The sequence below is a fragment of the Balaenoptera acutorostrata genome, chromosome 3 (assembly GCF_949987535.1).
Source record: "Balaenoptera acutorostrata chromosome 3, mBalAcu1.1, whole genome shotgun sequence".
In the NCBI taxonomy this organism is placed as follows: Eukaryota; Metazoa; Chordata; class Mammalia; order Artiodactyla; family Balaenopteridae; genus Balaenoptera; species Balaenoptera acutorostrata.
In genome coordinates, this window is record NC_080066.1 from 20,917,463 (window position 1) to 20,934,591 (window position 17,129).

The 17,129-nt window shown below is 36.4% G+C and overlaps 1 protein-coding gene across 2 annotated transcripts in view; it reads left to right on the top strand.

Annotated features, from left to right (window-relative positions):
• USP6NL (USP6 N-terminal like) overlaps positions 1 to 17,129 on the top strand; it is a 156,931-nt gene that overhangs the window by 13,171 nt on the left and 126,631 nt on the right. For both annotated transcript variants that reach the window (XR_009007662.1, XM_057543833.1), the window contains exon 2: positions 5,983 to 6,069. Coding sequence is in view for 1 of the 2 variants with exons in the window: in XM_057543833.1 (XP_057399816.1) it covers positions 6,066 to 6,069 (4 nt within the window). In the remaining variant the exon portion in view is untranslated. The remainder of the gene's footprint in view (positions 1 to 5,982; positions 6,070 to 17,129) is intronic.

Genomic DNA, 17,129 nt, shown 5'->3' on the forward strand with positions numbered 1-17,129 from the left:
TAGGTCTGAAATTTTCTTTATTTTGCCCGTTTTCTTGAAAAGATAGTTTAGCTGAGTTGGGTACATAATTATAGCTTAACAGTTATTTTCTCTTAGAACTTTGAAGATATTATTCTATTGTCTTCTGGCTTCCATGGTTGCAGTTGATCAATCAGTTGTCAAGTCTGATTGTTCCTTTGTAAGCAATTTGACTTTTGTTTCTGGTTGGCTTTAAGAACTCCTTGTCATTGATGATTTGCAGTTTCACCGTGATGTCTCTAGGTGTCAATTTCTTTTTTTTTTAGAAAAAATTTATATCTCTTGGAATTTGCTGAACTTGAATCTGTGCAATACTGTTTTTCATCAGTTCAGGAAAATTCTCAGCTATTCTCTTTTTGCATATTGTCTCTCCCTCATTCTTTTTGTTCTCTTTCTAAAATTTCAATTAGATATACATATTAGATGTTTTATTCTATTTTTCATGTCTCTTAATATTCCTTTATTTTTTTAATCTGTCTTGTTGCATTCTGGATCATTTCAGGTTCATCATCTGGTTTGTTAATTCTCTCTTTAGCAGTATCTAGTTTGCTGAACTTGTCAATTGAGGTTTAATTTTAGTTATCCTATTTTTCACTTGATTTTTAAAAAAATCTGTTGCCCTCTTTTTTGCTCATATTTTCCATTTCAGTTAGTATTTTGAAACATTAATGTACCCTCTTTTTTAAAAAAAATCATTAATTATATACTTATTTCTGTTGTATCTTGCTTATTATCCTTAGTTTTACAATTTGAACTTGTTTTTATGGTAACTTTATCTGTGGAAATTCTTACGAGACCTGGGTTAAGAGTGCTTTCTCCCAGAGAAGAATTGCAATTGAGGACACTGTCAACCCAGGGCCACTTAATTTCTAGGCTTGAGATTTTCACAATGTACAAGTAGTATGGATTTGAACTTGATACCCGTGTGAAGGTTGGTTTTCGTTACAAACTTCCAGGGAATATTCCCCTTCTCCTCCCAAAACACCAATAAGCCTAGATGCAGGGGAGAATTTTCCTCCAGTCTCCGTTTGTGGTAGATTGTTTTTTCATAGTTTATTCTTTTTTATTGAAGATTTAGTTCTTCAGGGACCAGGCTTTAAGTGCTTATCTTTAGTCTGACTTCCCATATTGTGTAGTGTGAAGCTTTTGCTTTGTCCCTTGCATGACTGTTAACACTGAAAGCTCTTCAGCATTATCCAATAGAACTTTCCATGGTAATGGAAACATTATATATCTGTGCTAATATGATAGCTAGTAGTCACCTTTGAAATGTGGCTAGTGTGACAAAGGAACTGAATTTTAAATTTTAGATGCTTTAAATTAATTTAAAATTAAAAAGCTACATGTGGCTAGTGGCTCAGTATTGGACAGTATAGCTTGGTTATGGGGGGTTGTCAGTGCCTCTAGAGCAGTTGCTGGCATCATTGCCCACCTACCACTCTCTATTTGTGCTCCTGTTTACTTTTTTGGTCTCTGAGGACATCTCTTAGTTGCTTTTGAGCTTTACTATGCATTCAAAAGGATAATTCTTATATTTTTATCAAGCATTTTTAGGTGTCATGTAGCAGAAGGGTTCTCAAGCCATTTGGACACAAGAATTGCAGAAAGAGAAGTCTCTTGCAGCTTTATTTTATTAGTTAGTGAAGTACTTATCTTGAATGATAAATATTGGAAAGTTCATAGCAGAGTGGTGGGAATTCTTTAAGTAGAAACTGACCATGAAATTAAAAATTATGAGAAAGAATTAATTAATTACTTTGTCCTTATTCTACAAAATTTTTAAAGATGCTAAAAGGTAAAAATAGAACTGTGGGTAAAGTTTTTAAAGTCTTACACATCATCTTCAGCTTCTTGGTGTCAGTAAGTATTTTATCTATACAAGAGCTCATGAATGAAAAAGTATACACGTATTTAGAAGGAAAAATATTTTGAAAATGGATGGAAATAAACCAAATGAGTTTAAGAGATCATAGTGAATGGTGGTATTGGGGGAATAGAAAAGGGTTTTGCATAATCAATGCTAAAAGTATTTGCTTTGCTTCTGGATTTAGCAGGAGCGTGTGTTAGTAATTTAGTTGTAGGGATTTTTAAAAAAAGCTAAATAATGAGTCCTAGCTATTTCTCACGTAGACACTTCTTTTTCTCTTATAGCCAAATATTGTAGGAACATGCAGTTGGTTTTTAATATTTATGAATTAAAAAGTCTAAATTCTTTGTAAATTTCTGTTACTTCAGGATTTGCTTACTCTTTCGAAACCATAGGTAACTGATTCTTTTTTTACATTCGTATTTCTTATTGTAGTAAAATACACATAAGCTTTACCATTTTAACTATTTTAAAGTGTACAGTTCAGGTACATTAAGTACATTCACATTAATGTACAGCCACCACCATTCATCTCCAGAACTTTTTTCATCTTCCCAAAATGAAACTCTTCACCCATTAAACACTAACTCCCCATTTTCCGTTCCTCCAGCCCCTGGCAACTACCATTCTACTTTCTGTCTGTGTGAATTTGACTTCTCTAGGTCCCTCATATATGTGAAATCATAGAGTACTTGTCCTATTATGACTTGCTTATTTCACTTTGCATAATATCTTCAAGATTAAATTTGATTTTTAAAAATTATAATTTGTGATGAGATTAAAAATGGAGATTACATTAGCTTTTAGTAGAGATTGGGAATCTTTGTGTATTTTCTTTGTAGAAGTTATTGTACAATGAAATAAATTAATGTTAATTTGATCTCCAGATAGAATATTATTAGAAACAATAGAATGTGCTACTGTATGTTGTGGTTTATAATTCTATTAAAGTTTTAAAATAATTAAAAGTGGGACTGTTGAGCTAGTTTTAGAATAGATGATCTGGTGTTATAAAACCAGAAATCCTTTTAAATACTTCCATAGGTTTTAACTGACTAAAAGTGACAGGAGGGACGTCTCTAGTGGCACAGTGGATAAGACTCTGCACTCCCAATGCAGGGGGCCCAGGTTTGATTCCTGGTCGGGGAACTAGATCCCACACGCGTGCCACAACTAAGAGTTCGCATGCCACAACTAAGGAGGCCATGTGCCGCAACTAAGGAGCCGGCAAGCTGCAACTAAGGAGCCTGTGAGTCGCAACTAAGGAGCACGCCTGCCGCAACCAAGACCCAGTGCAACCAAATAAATAAAATAAAATAAATATAAAAAAAAAAGTGACAGGAATTATTTTTAGGTCATGTTTAGTGCCTGCAGTAAAGAAAAGGATATGGTGGAGTTTCTTTCCTTTAACTGGACCTTGAGTTCCCTGTCAGGATGGGTGTCAGCAGGCCTAAGGAGGCCTGCTGTAGCCTTACTACTTGTGCATATCAAGTGTTATCACAAAAGTTGGAGGAGCCATTTGAAAGAACCCATAGTAGGTTAGCATGAGGATAAATTCTTTGCTGAAAATAAACAGCAGTGGCTCAAGTTCCTGGAGAGTGCGTTGAAAGGCCAGATTTTGCAGAAATGTCCCGATAATGCCTTTTACGTGAAACTCTGGATTTAAGACAGTACTCTTTCCCTCTTAGATGGTGTGAAAAACAACAAGTAAGATTTTTCTTCTTTCGTCTTCGTATGTCCAGGTGGTAGCATTTTGAGGAGGAGGAAGGGAATCTGAAAGTTTTATCATTTGTGCTTCTGGACTGCCTCATTGCTGAAAAGAATTGGTAACCACCTACTTGGGGATGGAGGGTCTGCATTTCAAAGCTGTGATTAGCATAAAGAATCTTGAACATAGGACTTCAGTTATAAGTAATTTAAAAATATGTTTTCTAAGAACTACTCCATGACATTAATTCCAACTCATGCATTGTTGCATATTTGTCAAGTACATTTATCACCTCAGATAGTAAGGTTATAAATCCAGTGTTTATAAGTTTTATTATCCTGGCTTTTTTGAGGTTACTGTTTTTAGTGCTGAGAAAACTCCTAATATCTGAGGAACCTCAATCCTTGAATAAGTTTTTATTTGGCAGTTTATAACTGTGGGTAGGAGGGGTGCACGACTTAGTACAAAGTGCTTTGATGTTGCCATGTAGGAATTTTAAATTAAGATAAAAAACTTGATATAAGCATGAACAAAGAGAGAAGTCCCTGGGCAGAGAGAGGACCCCACAGGTGTGAGCGAGCTGTGCGTGAGCTCCCGGGGCCCCTGTGAGCGGGTAGTCTCCTCTGTGTCTCTGTGACACGGGGCCCTGTCCTCGGCCACCTGTCAGTGCACTCCTCGGGGCAGCGTGCGCCACCTCCTAGTCTCCTGGCCGGGAAACAAGTCTAATAGACTCGGCGAAGCGCCAGGAAGAAAGTGTATTCATGGTGAGAACCTTTCGTCACGTGGATTATGTGTTGTTTTAGAGTTTTCCTTACAGCTTCTCATTTTCTTTGGGATAATTGGGTTATCTGGAAATGGAAATCATTTAATAGTATCCACTGCAAGACGAAGAGGGGGGCGTGTGGGGTTGGGGCCAGGTGATTACGCGGTAGCCTGGCGAAGATAGGCCACTGCTAATTACAGCATGTGGACCCTGCTGGGTGTCCAGAATTTCCATTCGGTGAATTTATCCTTCTTTTGTATATTACACAGTATGAGTAGAGATGTTTTATAGATGGGGCAAGCATTATTTCTTCAAAAAATGGTTCCTGAACTGAAATCTGTTTCAGAAGCAGAGGTCCTTAGTATTATGCTATTTTCTTTTTTTTCTTTTTTTTTTTTTTTAATTTTATTTATTTATTTATGGCTGTGTTGGGTCTTCGTTTCTGTGCGAGGGCTTTCTCCAGTTGCAGCAAGCGGGGGCCACTCTTCATCACGGTGCGCGGGCCTCTCACTATCACGGCCTCTCTTGTTGCGGAGCACAGGCTCCAGATGCGCAGGCTCAGTAATTGTGGCTCACGGGCCCAGTTGCTCCGCAGCATGTGGGATCTTCCCAGACCAGGGCCCGAACCCGTGTCCCCTGCACTGGCAGGCAGACTCCCAACCACTGCGCCACCAGGGAAGCCCTATGCTATTTTCTTAATTGATCTAGAAAGTAATCTCCGCTTCTGGTGATTGCGAGAAGTAGCTTATCAGTTTATGAAGGCAGCTACACATGACTTAGCACAAGTGTAAATTTTGTATCGAATCTGATGTTACCTTATTTGTGGAATTTCATATATTAGGTTTGGGGAGGCATTTGTGCATCCGTGGTTTTGTTTAAATGTAGCATTAGTATTACTTTATGCCTCATTTTCTTTAACATATTATCAAGAGAGGAAGATTTATAATGGAAATCTTCGCAAAGGGTTAAGTTTGTATTTATAATAATGCAGGATGATGCTTTATGTTATACTCAAAAGAACCAAATACAAAATTTTGTATGTAGTATTTATAAAGTGTATTTTTAAAATATGTACAGAAAGTTCCTGGGAAGGAAATATGCCCCACATGATCGGGTAGGTGTAGTGGCATTGTACTGTGAGAGAATTTTTTTCTTTCTACTTTGCTGCTGTTTCTAGCTTTTTAAAACAATGAAACCATATTACTTTTATAGTGAGGAAAATGCCCATTATAAGGGAAAGTCTATAGCAATAACTTTGGTAATCTTTATTTGATGTTGTATATAACTCACTTATGGGCAGTCAGAATACATTTAGCAGGTGTGATGTGCTTAATTTACCCCAAGTGGAGTGCTTTCTTCCTATGACTTATTTATGTGGGGGTGGGATGGGGAGGGACTGAAGACAAAGGTCACCTGTTAATAAGTTTCTGTGTGGTAACTCCTTTAGACATACTTTTGCTTTTGAGGTAATGGCTTACTGAAAAAGGAAAATAGGAGCAGAATCATGATATTCCAAAGATTGGTAATTTTTTATATTTAGATGACGTCAGGAGGTTCTTCCTTTTAGAAAACTTTAAACACTGACCTTTAGAAAATATGATTTCTTTCTCTTTGTTTTCTGACCAGGACATGTATTCCTCTGAGAAACGTTGGACAGCAGATTTGGGTGTAGTGCCTGATCGGGACCACGAACAAAGACATCTCCAGTCATGGGTAAGTGTCCTTCCTTCTGTGTATCATTTCAGTCCTCTCAGGAGCATCTGTGGTGTTGTACTTAAAGAAAAAATTTGTTACTGAGCAGATTGGAATTATGTCACTTCATCAGAGATTGGATAATCTGGTTCAGCCCGATACTGTGCACTTGCCTCTATTTAAACAAGGAGATTGATGTTTGATTTATTCTAAGAAGTTAGGTGTGGTGAGGATATCTGTGTCATTAGCTTCTTGGCTGGTTTAGTTCTACTATCTAAACTTTTCTATTGACTAGCCACTGGAAAATGACTTTTTGGAAATATGAAGAGGGAAAAAATTGCAGTTGACCATAATTAGCAGAGGTTTTATTGTGTGAAATTTAATCATTGGGTAACATAGGTTAATATTATATTTAAGCAAAAAAAAGAAAGAAATCTCTTTATCAATGTCTTTGATGGATCAAGGAACCAAGTCTATCCTATAGACCTATCTTTTGATATAGATTTTTATCTTCTCAGTTGTGAGGGGATGGTATAAGTAACATTTCCTGTCATTCCTTTCCACTTCTGTTTGTGAACAGGAGAACTGGATTTTACTATTTTGTGTTGTTTACTTTTGGAGAGTGAGGAAAGAATTAAGATTTAATCCTGACTGGGATCCTATGATAATTTTGATGTACTTTTAGAGTACAGCTTTTTGATTATGGAAACTTTGGGATGAAGTGAGCATTTTCTTATTGGAATATAATATTAGAGAGTTTAAAAATTTTCACATATTATTTATATTGATTATATTTACCTTAATAGGAATAGAGTTGCTTTTCTCATCAGTTTGAATAATCAGGCAGTTGATAAGTGAAAATGAAGTTGTTATTGTGAAATCTTTGAGTGCTTTCTACTAAAAGTAATATTGCAAATAGTGGTCTTTGGTTTTGGAGACTTTTCAGTGGGTTACTTTTTCGGTGGTGTGCTTTGAATAAACAAGGATAGTTGCCAGATGAGTTCAAATACAGATTCGGAAAGAAGCAGCTTTGGTTATTTCAGCTCCATTAATATGAAGTTTTGTGAGACTGTTTACCAATCATAGAATGCCAACTCTAGTAAAGATGGTAATATGACTTCATGAACACTAAGAGCATTTTAATTTAAAAAATGCTTACCTTTTTTGGAAATTTAACTAAATTTTGTTCTACGTTGTAACCTTAGTGGTCTGGTAGCATCACTGTTACAGATGGCAAGTTCTTTGAGGACAAATACAGGTTGTCTTTGATTTTTGAATCTTGGTGTCTAACATGACTGCCCCCCAAAACTCAGAGCCCTGTGAGCATGAAGGCAGAGGGAGGGATGGCTTACTAGGCAACCAAGATACATATCGGAACCACCAACAATTTATCTATAAATTACAATGGTTATACTTCATTTGCAAGATTTTTAATTGGTTTTTTTTATATCCACTAGTTCATTTCTCATTTCTGCTCGTTTGTATTTAACATGTTTTTGGTTCTTTTGTTATTTCTTTATCTCTTCGAAGATCTCTTACATGCTTATTTTAAAGTCTTTTTCAGATCATTCGATGATTATTGTCTTGTCTGCAGTGAGTTTATGTTGTGGTTGTTGATATTGTTGGTGTTTTCGTCATGTTCTGTAATTCTGCAGGCAAGTTCTGATGGGAGTTTCTTTTTTCTTCTTCCTTTGTGTGTGTGTGTGCGCGTGTGTGTGTCTCTCTTGTCTCTTTGTGATTTCCCCTGCTGGTCTAGCAGATTTGCCGTTGTCTCTGCCTGGCTTTGGAGTTCCCAGATCAGAATCAGGTCTGTGTTAGTGGACCAGAGCCCCGGTCCCATGGTGACGTTGGGGATATCACAGATTCAGTCACTGAGGCAGCTGGCATTAGGTCAGCCGCTTCCTAAGCTGTAGCCTGAGTGCAGTTAGCAGAAGTCTTTTTCAGTCTAGTTTCCTATCAAGGAAGAGTGCCAACCCAGTCCTTAGTTTTGAGCAAAGAGCCTGGCTACTGACCCTCGTAGCCCTTGTGGAGCCCTTGTTACCCCATGCGATCAACCCATAGTTAATCCCCGAGGATCAGCTGCCTGCTGCCTTTTCCTGCTTTGGGGCCCAGAGCTCAGCAGACCTCCTGGCTTCAGCGTGGCTCACACTTTGTGTTCCTGTTAGATTTCTGATCTGTGGAGATGTTTAACATGTTTGGGGGCATAGGTATGTCCTTTTGGTCATTTGTCTTCATATTTTATCTGTAATTTCTCTGTGTTTGTTGCGAAGAAAGGGAGCTGCAAAGCATGAACAATGCCATCGGGCGTTTAACCACTGGGATTACAGTGAAGTCCCAAATCCTTACTTCACATTTAAGATTTAAAAATAAATCAGTTTCTGCTTAGTTCCCTGGTTCCTAGAGTTGCTCCCCATCGTCCGTGACCACTTCACTCGCTGGGCGGGCCCCGTGGTGCTGCTCCTGCAGAGATGCTGCTTGCCTCGCTCTAGTAGCTGTCGTCCCCCAGTGAAATCAGCGGCCTGTTCACTCTGATCTTCATCTGTTCTGTAAACTCCTCAAGGGCAAAGACTTATTCCTAGTGCTAAGTTCCTGGCACTCAATAGATGCTCAGTAAATAGTGCATGGATTTGACTGTTCTAAGTGACATCCTTACTATGTGGTAACTGTAGCTGTTCCATGTGTTATTATTCTTAGGTTGAAATTTGAGCTGCTCGCATGAAAAGAGTGCGTGTGTAGGATAAAGCATTCCAAGTAGGGGAGCACTGTGAGAAAGGCATGAAGGTTTGACCATACAAGGATGTTACTGAGTAGTTGAACATTCTGGAGTATAGAGCTGGGGAGGAGATGAAATCAGGGTCCAGGTCGTGTACATATCTGGAGGTTTGGACTTCATATTTCAGGGCTTAGGAACTATTGAGGGACTTCAGTTAGGGGAACAACTTAAGATTTTTATTCTGGAAAAATTACTCTGACAAAGAGACATTTTTGTTAGACGTAAATTAAAAAGATGGGTTATAGGCAGTATTTGCTTTGCCTAGTTTTGTTCTTAGTTTTCAGCCCTTTCCTTGCTCCCTTTGAAATAAACTTTGAGTTTCTTTTTCTTTGAGTTTCTCTCTTGCCAACTTGATTTTCTCTAGTGATGGAAGTCATTCTCGAGCGGAGAACTGGAACCATAGATTAGGGAGTGTTGTCATGGTCTGTGCCGTGTTGCAGTTTCTATGGGGTTGTAAGTTTTCATAAAGGTGGGAGGGAACTGAGTATATCAGAGCTCCTGTTTTTGTAAAAATTACTGGAGAAGCATGGTACAGGTTAAAAAATAGGAAGACATGTCATTAAAGATAGAATTTCCAAACCTAGATTTGGGTGAGATTGATGGGTAACTAAAATTTTTTTCAGTATTTCTCTAGAGATTACAAGAAATGTTGGATACTTGTATGTCTGGATGCGTTTAGCTCTGCAGGATTTCCTAACCCTTCCCATGTCATGAACCATGTAGGACATGGTAGTAGTTGTACAGCATGTGAGATAAACTGATGGAGATGTTTGGGGTTTGGAGGCAACCAGCTCTGACACCTCAGGCCAGGCTGAGCGATCAATTTCTCTGCACATCCTGACACATGAATTGGGATGCTCCAACTGTAAGACCTAGAGAATTTGTTAAATGCTTTAAGATGTTTTTCAGCTTTTAGTCTGAATTTTTATGTATTCTGTTAAGTTCTGAGGCCGAATATTTGTCTTGTGGAATATGTGTTATATGATGCTGTTATGCTGTGCATTTCATTGTGAATTGTTAACTTTATTACAATCTGCAAAAAGCCTTTTTCAGTACTTAAATTGGTCTTAATTTTCTATAATGCATATTTAGCGATGTTTAGCATTTATCAGATTTGTTAAAGATTTTGTTTTATCAGATGGTGCCAAAGATGCAATAAAGTTGTTATATTTAAAGTCTGGCTGTAATTTAAAATGGAGTTTTTAGGTCTTTGATGGAGATTATAAAAGCAAAAGTAGTTTGTGTAAAGAGCAGTGCTCAACAATTTCTAGATGATTATTTTGATGGAATATGTTAAAAAAAAAAAAAAAGCCAAAAAAGCACCAAAAACCAAAAGTGATAATTTAGGGTACTAATTATTTTTCTTTTCCCAAGATTTAAGTTAAAAAAAATAAGGCTTATCTAATCTATTAAAATTTTTAATCTTTACTTCTGTATTTATTTCACTTTCTTTGGAAAAGTTTTGCCCTGTAAGTAATTATATGAAATGTTTCCTAAGAGAGTCTTTTTGGATGTTGACTGGGTAATCCAGGAGTGAATCTATTGTGTGGGAGAGTTTGATCCTGCTCTTTGGCCTAAATAGTGGAGTGAGTTTTTTGAGGTTACTTCGGGATATGAAATATTTCTCTTTTATCTGAGGAAAAAGTAATGGCAGCGAATAATTTGGGATGTGGTGTATTTGTGGCTTTCTAATAAGAGTAGGAGTAAGTATCATCATTCGTTGGAGCGGTAGACTAAGAGATGATGCTGAAGTGAAGAACACTAACATTTGTTAGAGCAGATAATGTTACAGATAATTGAGGAGATTACTGAGTCCCTGAGTGGTGGGATAAGGATTCTTCTGAGTCTTTTATTAAATAGAAAAAATCATGCAACAAGTAAGATAGGACTTTCCCTGAGTACTGGCTACATCTTCTCTCTATAACAATAGCCTATCTAGATGTATATCCTGTTTTATGGAATAGCTGTGTACCTCAGAAGTTGGGCAGAAGTTAAAGAAAAGAAAATTTAAGTTGAATTTCATTTTAAATACTGGCGTGTCTGCATTTAATGAAATCTGGAGAGAAATCCTCTTGAAAAGGGCATTAATTTCAGAAAATAGAGTTTGAGTTTTACAATTTTTTCTTGAATTCATTTTATTAGAACTGATGTAGTGGTTTGAAAAATTTCATATCTCTTTAACAAAAACTTCTCTGATAGTTTCTATATGAAAATATTATAGGTATGACTTTTAGTATTTCTCATTCATCAAAAGACATATAATGGAAAACACAACTTAGTAAGTGATATTTGTTATATGGTCTACAACTAATATACCTACATATAATTAACATCAGTTTGTTTTTTTTAAAATAGTGTCTGGACAGCTGTATATTATCACTTTTTGCATTTGGTCAAATAGACATTTTCTTTTAAGAGAATTTGAGCCTGTCAATGTATATGATGGATATCATTGTATAGTTGTCTTCTCATTTCCCAGATATGTGAAATTGATGTTAAAAGTTTCCTAGCCTCGATCTTTCTCCCTTAAAACTGATCTAAAATGATATTTTGGTGTTACTTTTTTTTTTTCTTTTTTGGAGATAGACAAGTGGTTATGTAATAATTTTTTCTAGCCTCTCTTTAAAGCCTTGGGCTGAAAGGATGAAGAATATAGTGAGAACGTCTTCCCAGTTTCCCTTACCCCAGTCTCCCACTCCCACTTCCAGCACTGAGCCATAGTTAGTTATTTTTTTTAAAAAAAGGAAACGTTGTATAGGTTTCTATCATGATTGTGGTCGAGAAGTTAGGAAGCCAAATGGAACTGAAAACTCCTTATATGAGTGATCTCTTATTTAGCTTCAAAGATGGTGGTCATTGTGTAGGCAGATGGTAGTGGAGTGCTATTTCCCCCCCTAAATTCAGAAGCTGACTTCTGCTGGCATTACCTAGGTACCCCTGGAATTGCAACAGTTTTCTTTCTGCTTACACATTTGGAGCATTCAGGTGTTAAACTTTAAACAGTGGGATGTAAAAAGATTATGGTCAGACACTAACATACACTCATATACATCTTATATTAAATTGTGGGGCATTTGGAATTGCAATGTCTTTTTAAAAGTACAGTTGCCTGTTTCAGATTCTAGAAGAATGGAACAGAACTGGAATTTATTGGATGCACTGGTAAAAGTTTTTGACATTATATAGTAAAGTACTGTGATCTCCTCACTGGTTAACTTTGTTATCTTCTAATAAATGCAAAGTAAGGCAAAGTATGTTTGCTTGACTATAACTTAAAAGAAATTTGAAAAGCAAACACGTATTAAGTTTTTATGTAAACCTACAATAGTTGGTCTTTTGTATTTTCCTTAGGTAATAACTTTCTGTTCTTTCCTTATGTGATATGTAGATATAGATCAAGTAAGTGTATGTACCAGGAAAGGAGGAACTAGGTATTACCAGTGTTGGAAGAATATTAAAAACTTGTTTCCTTGTGACAATTATGGCACAACAAAATTTGAATTTGATTTTTCAACCTGCTTGAATTTATTGTTTTAACTGCAGTAATACAAGGTTATATGCCAAATGATTGATTCAGACTGTTAGAATATGATTGCCAAGATACATTAATAGTTTATTGGCATGCTTTATTATAAAAAGTGTTGTTTCTGGTGGTAGAAGTAACCTAGAAGCTATATGAAAGGGGGTTTCCTTACTGCTAACTAAAGAGAAAGCTTCTTTGTACTCTCTTTTGGGTTAGGAAAGATCCTTCTCTGTTGCCATGAAGAATGCACATGGTCTTGATCCACATTACCACACATGGAGGCAATAGGGCCATTGTGATTAAAAAAAAAAAAAATCAGCCTTAGACCTTTCATGGAACTTTGTACCTATATGTACCTATGGGTATATGTACGGGGAACTTTGCCCAGGACTGGAGAAAAACCCCGCACCAACTTTTTAGGTACCCAAACTGACTTTGTTAAAAGGAACTTGGATCTCAAATGATTACTTAGTAGAAGTAACTCTCCGCTTAAGAAAGGTATACTTAAAAATGTTGACTTGTGTTTTAAAAGTGGAGTCATTATTCTCTTTTCCCCTAAAATGTGATGTAAAAAATTTTTAGCTATCAGGTTTTAGTCTAACCTAAAAGCTATGCTTTCCTAGCTCAGCCCTGAGCTGCATTCTGATGGACAATAATAACTTGAAGGTCTGCAGAATTTTCCTTCTTAAGTTATTTTTTTCTGTTTAGTGCATCTCTGTTCTCAGCAGGTGAAATTCTACCTCTGATGTCGTGAAATTCTATCCTTCCTTCCCACCCAGTCCAACTTTATTTTATCCATGGGATCAATTCTTTATTTTATTTTAAAATATCTGAATGTGTATTTTAAAAATACACATTATTTATTTTGGAACCATTAGAGAATAGGTTGCATATATCGTGTATTTCGGTGTGTAGTTCTGAAGAATAAGGATACTCTATTACATGACTGCAGTAAAACTATCAAAAAGATAAATTATGTTTATCTGGTCTACAATCCTTATTTCATTGCTGACAGTTTCCCCAATAATGTCCTTTATGACAATTCTGTCCCTCCAGTGCCGGCTCCAGCTGAGTATCATTCACGCCTTGTGTTTAGTGTGAGGTCTCTTTAGTTTCCTCTGATCTGGAAGGTTCCTCAGATGTTCTTTATCTCACATGATGTGGTGTTTTAGAAGAATACAGACCAATTCTTTCACAGAGTGTCCCTCAGGTTAGGACTGTCTGAGGCTCCTCTCCCGGGATCCGTCCTGGCATGTGTGACTGGTCTGGGGGCATTCCTTCAGGAAGCCTGTCTGGAAGGGGCAGGAGGACTGCGTGGTGATCTCTCCATTTCCTTCCCATTTGGTTCTTTCACAGAAAAATTTCCCATTTCTTCTTTAATTGAAACAGGATTCAAATCTCTTATATAGGAACAGGATTTATTATTCTGCTTTACTAGTTTCTGTTTCGCTTTTATTGCAAAGGCTTGAGAAAAATGGCAATGAAATATTTTCTAGAATGTGAGATGACCTTGAAAGGAGACATTTGGCTTTTATCAAGAGAAATTCCTTTCCGTATGATTCCTGTTCTGAATTACATTGACGAAAATCTCAAGATGCTCTTGAATAAGTACTGTGAAGGTGTAAGGTATAGCACTATTGAATTTAGTTTTTTTTTAATAACAATAAAGCAGCTGCAGCTCTTCATATATAAATTGAATTTGCTTCACTAAAGATTAGCACTTCCCATAACCTGGTGCTTCTTTGTCTTTGTCCTAATAAATTTTCTTTAGCTAAAAATAGAATAGATGAACATATCAAGACTCTGATTCTCATTGGGTTTTTATGGGTTAGATTTATGGGTTATATTAAATTTAATGTGAAATGTCAGGATACTTACCATCTATAGTTATAATTCTTAAAAGTTTAATAATTGAAAGGTGTATTGGAAGCTAGAAAATTGACAGAATATTGCAAAGTATAAGAGATTCAAAACTTGTTTTTAGACAACATTGAGACAGGTGATGCTATAAATTAATTTCTTAAAATGTTTTAAGAGTTGTGGTGTTTGAGTCTGATTTTAAAACAAATTTTAAGGAAGAGAATATATGATTTAGAATAAATATTAATAATGTTTTCTTTTTAGTACTAACAGATATTTAGTGAGCACCTCCCCGTGCACTGCTGCTGTGTTGGTCTTTGGGGATATAGACAAGGACAAGACTAACATGGCCCTGGGCCTCATGGAGCACAGAACTAGTGGGGAAGACAGATACCGCAGCGCTGTTAATGCAAAAAGGGAAGCTGGTGTCTGCAGGAGCCAGGGAACCTCCTTCTGGGAGGGCAGGAAGACTACCCTTAGGAAGTCATATTCCAGATGAGGCCTGGCTAAGTGAAGAGGAAGGGGGAGAGGGTTCTAAACAGAAGGAACATGTGTGAAGATCTGGAGTTAAGAGGTTGAGATTAAGATTAAGAAATTTAGGAAAATTTAGCATTGGTAGAAGTAGGTGTTTGGAGGGGATTAAGTTGGTAACTTTAGTTTAGATAAACACCCTACTGTTGCCTCCATTTTATACTTAATTTTACCTAATCTCATCTAAACTAATCTGTTCTCTTCATTTTCTCTAATCCTCTTTTGTTGTTGTTTTAAAGTATAACCGTAACATTAAAATAAATACATTTGGGAATGGGGGGAAAAAGTCATTGGTAACCCCACTCGTTTGCTTTTTTGCATATGGTCCTCTGGTATTGTCCAGATACTATATATTTTGATATAATTGGGTTCTTGGTGTATATGCAATTTTATATTTGGATTTCTAATATTGAATTGTGTTTAGAGAGTTATCATATTTCCATAATTGTTTTTTATACTTAGAATTCATAATTATATTCCTTAAAGGTAATGATGCATAGTAACTTATTTAACTACTTCCCTATTATTTTTTTTTATTTATGATGGTTCATTTTTTAAAAAATGTTTGCAAAATGAATATCATTGATGACTTTGCCCTCTTTCTTAAAAAAAAACAACTATAATTCTTTAGGCTAGATTTATAGTATTGAAATGTTTTTGTAGATTTGTAGTATTGAAATGTTCTTCCTGTCTTTCTTAAAAGACTACATCAATTTACAGTGACTCTGGTAATTGGTGTACAAGGATATCAGTTTCACCATGACTAGCTCAGTAGGCTCAAAATGACATTATACTGTTGCTTTCAGTTGCATATTTGATTTTTAGACAGGATAACTTTCTAAAAAATTTGTGGTAAATATCCATAATGTAAAATTTGCCATCTTAACCACTTTTAAGTGTACAGTTCAGTAGCATTAAGTATATTCACATTGTTGTGCAGCCAATCTCTGGAACTCTTTTTACCTTGCAAAACTGAAACTCCGTACTCATTAAACAACTCATATTCCCCTCCACACATCCTTTGGCAACCACCATTCTACTTTCTGTCTCTGTGAATATGACTACTCTGGGTACCTCATGTAAGGGGGAGCATATAGTATTTGTCTTTTTGTGACTGGCTTATTTCATTTAGCATAATGTCCTCAAAGTTCAGACATGTTGTAGCATATATCAGAATTTCCTTACCTTTTAAGGCTGAATAATATTCTACTGTATGGATTATACTTTGTTTATTCATTCATCTGTTGATGGACACTTGCTTTGTGTCCACCTTTTGGCTATTGTGAATAATGCTGCTATGAACCTAGGTGTACAAATATCTCTTTGAGATCCTGCTTTCTGTTCTTTTGAGTATATACTCAGAAATGGAACTGCTGGATCATATGGCAATTCTATGTTTAATTTTTTGAGGAACTGCCATACTGCTTTTCACAGTGGCTACGCCATTTTGCATTGTACTAGAGTTCCAATTTCTCCACATCCTTGCCAACACTTGCTATTTTCTATTTTTGGATAGCAGCCGTCCTAATGGGTGTTCAGGAGGTATAGCATTGTTAGGATATCTTTTTTCATGTGCTCACTATTTACATTTTCTGTTGCATCATATCCTTCTAAAATAGTCTTTTCTTCCAAAATGCTTATTGAAAAATCACAGATTTTTAACCTTGGATGATGCTTTTTTGTCTCTCCAAAAATTTATTATGAAACAATATAGTTTTTATATGTTTATTGGAACATGGGTAATTTTGTGATCGTCAGAGGAGAGAGAATGCACAGTATACAGAAAAGGCAGAGGTGGAAAAAGGTTTCAGAAAGGGAGGGAGAGCAGAGAATGATAGGTACTATGGATCAGTTTTGCTCAATGTGTTGTTCTGTCAAGGACTCTCTTAATGGTCTTCCTTCCCTGTTGTGGTTAATGTGTTATGGTGATTACAGATTTTATATTGAGGAAATGCTGGAAAGATCTTTCTGAATGTTGAAGAGACTGCTGTGTTTATGTACACAAGCACTTTTATGAACTCTATAGAAATCCCTATGTCTTTATGTTTGATGTGTATATATATATCTCCCCACATAGGACTATTTGATCTTAAATGTGATGTTATAATGAATTATGATTTATTCCAAATTGAGTTATGATTTATTTTAAGAGATAAACATATACTTAAATGATTTTTTTTTAATTAATTAATTTATTTATTTTTGGCTGTGTTGGGTCTTCGTTTCTGTGCGAGGGCTTTCTTTGGTTGTGGCGAGCAGGTGCCACTCTTCATCGCGGTGCGCGGGCCTCTCACTGTCGCGGCCTCTCTTGTTGCGGAGCACAGGCTCCAGACGCGCAGGCTCAGTAGTTGTGGCTCACAGGCCCAGTTGCTCTGCGGCATGTGGAATCTTCCC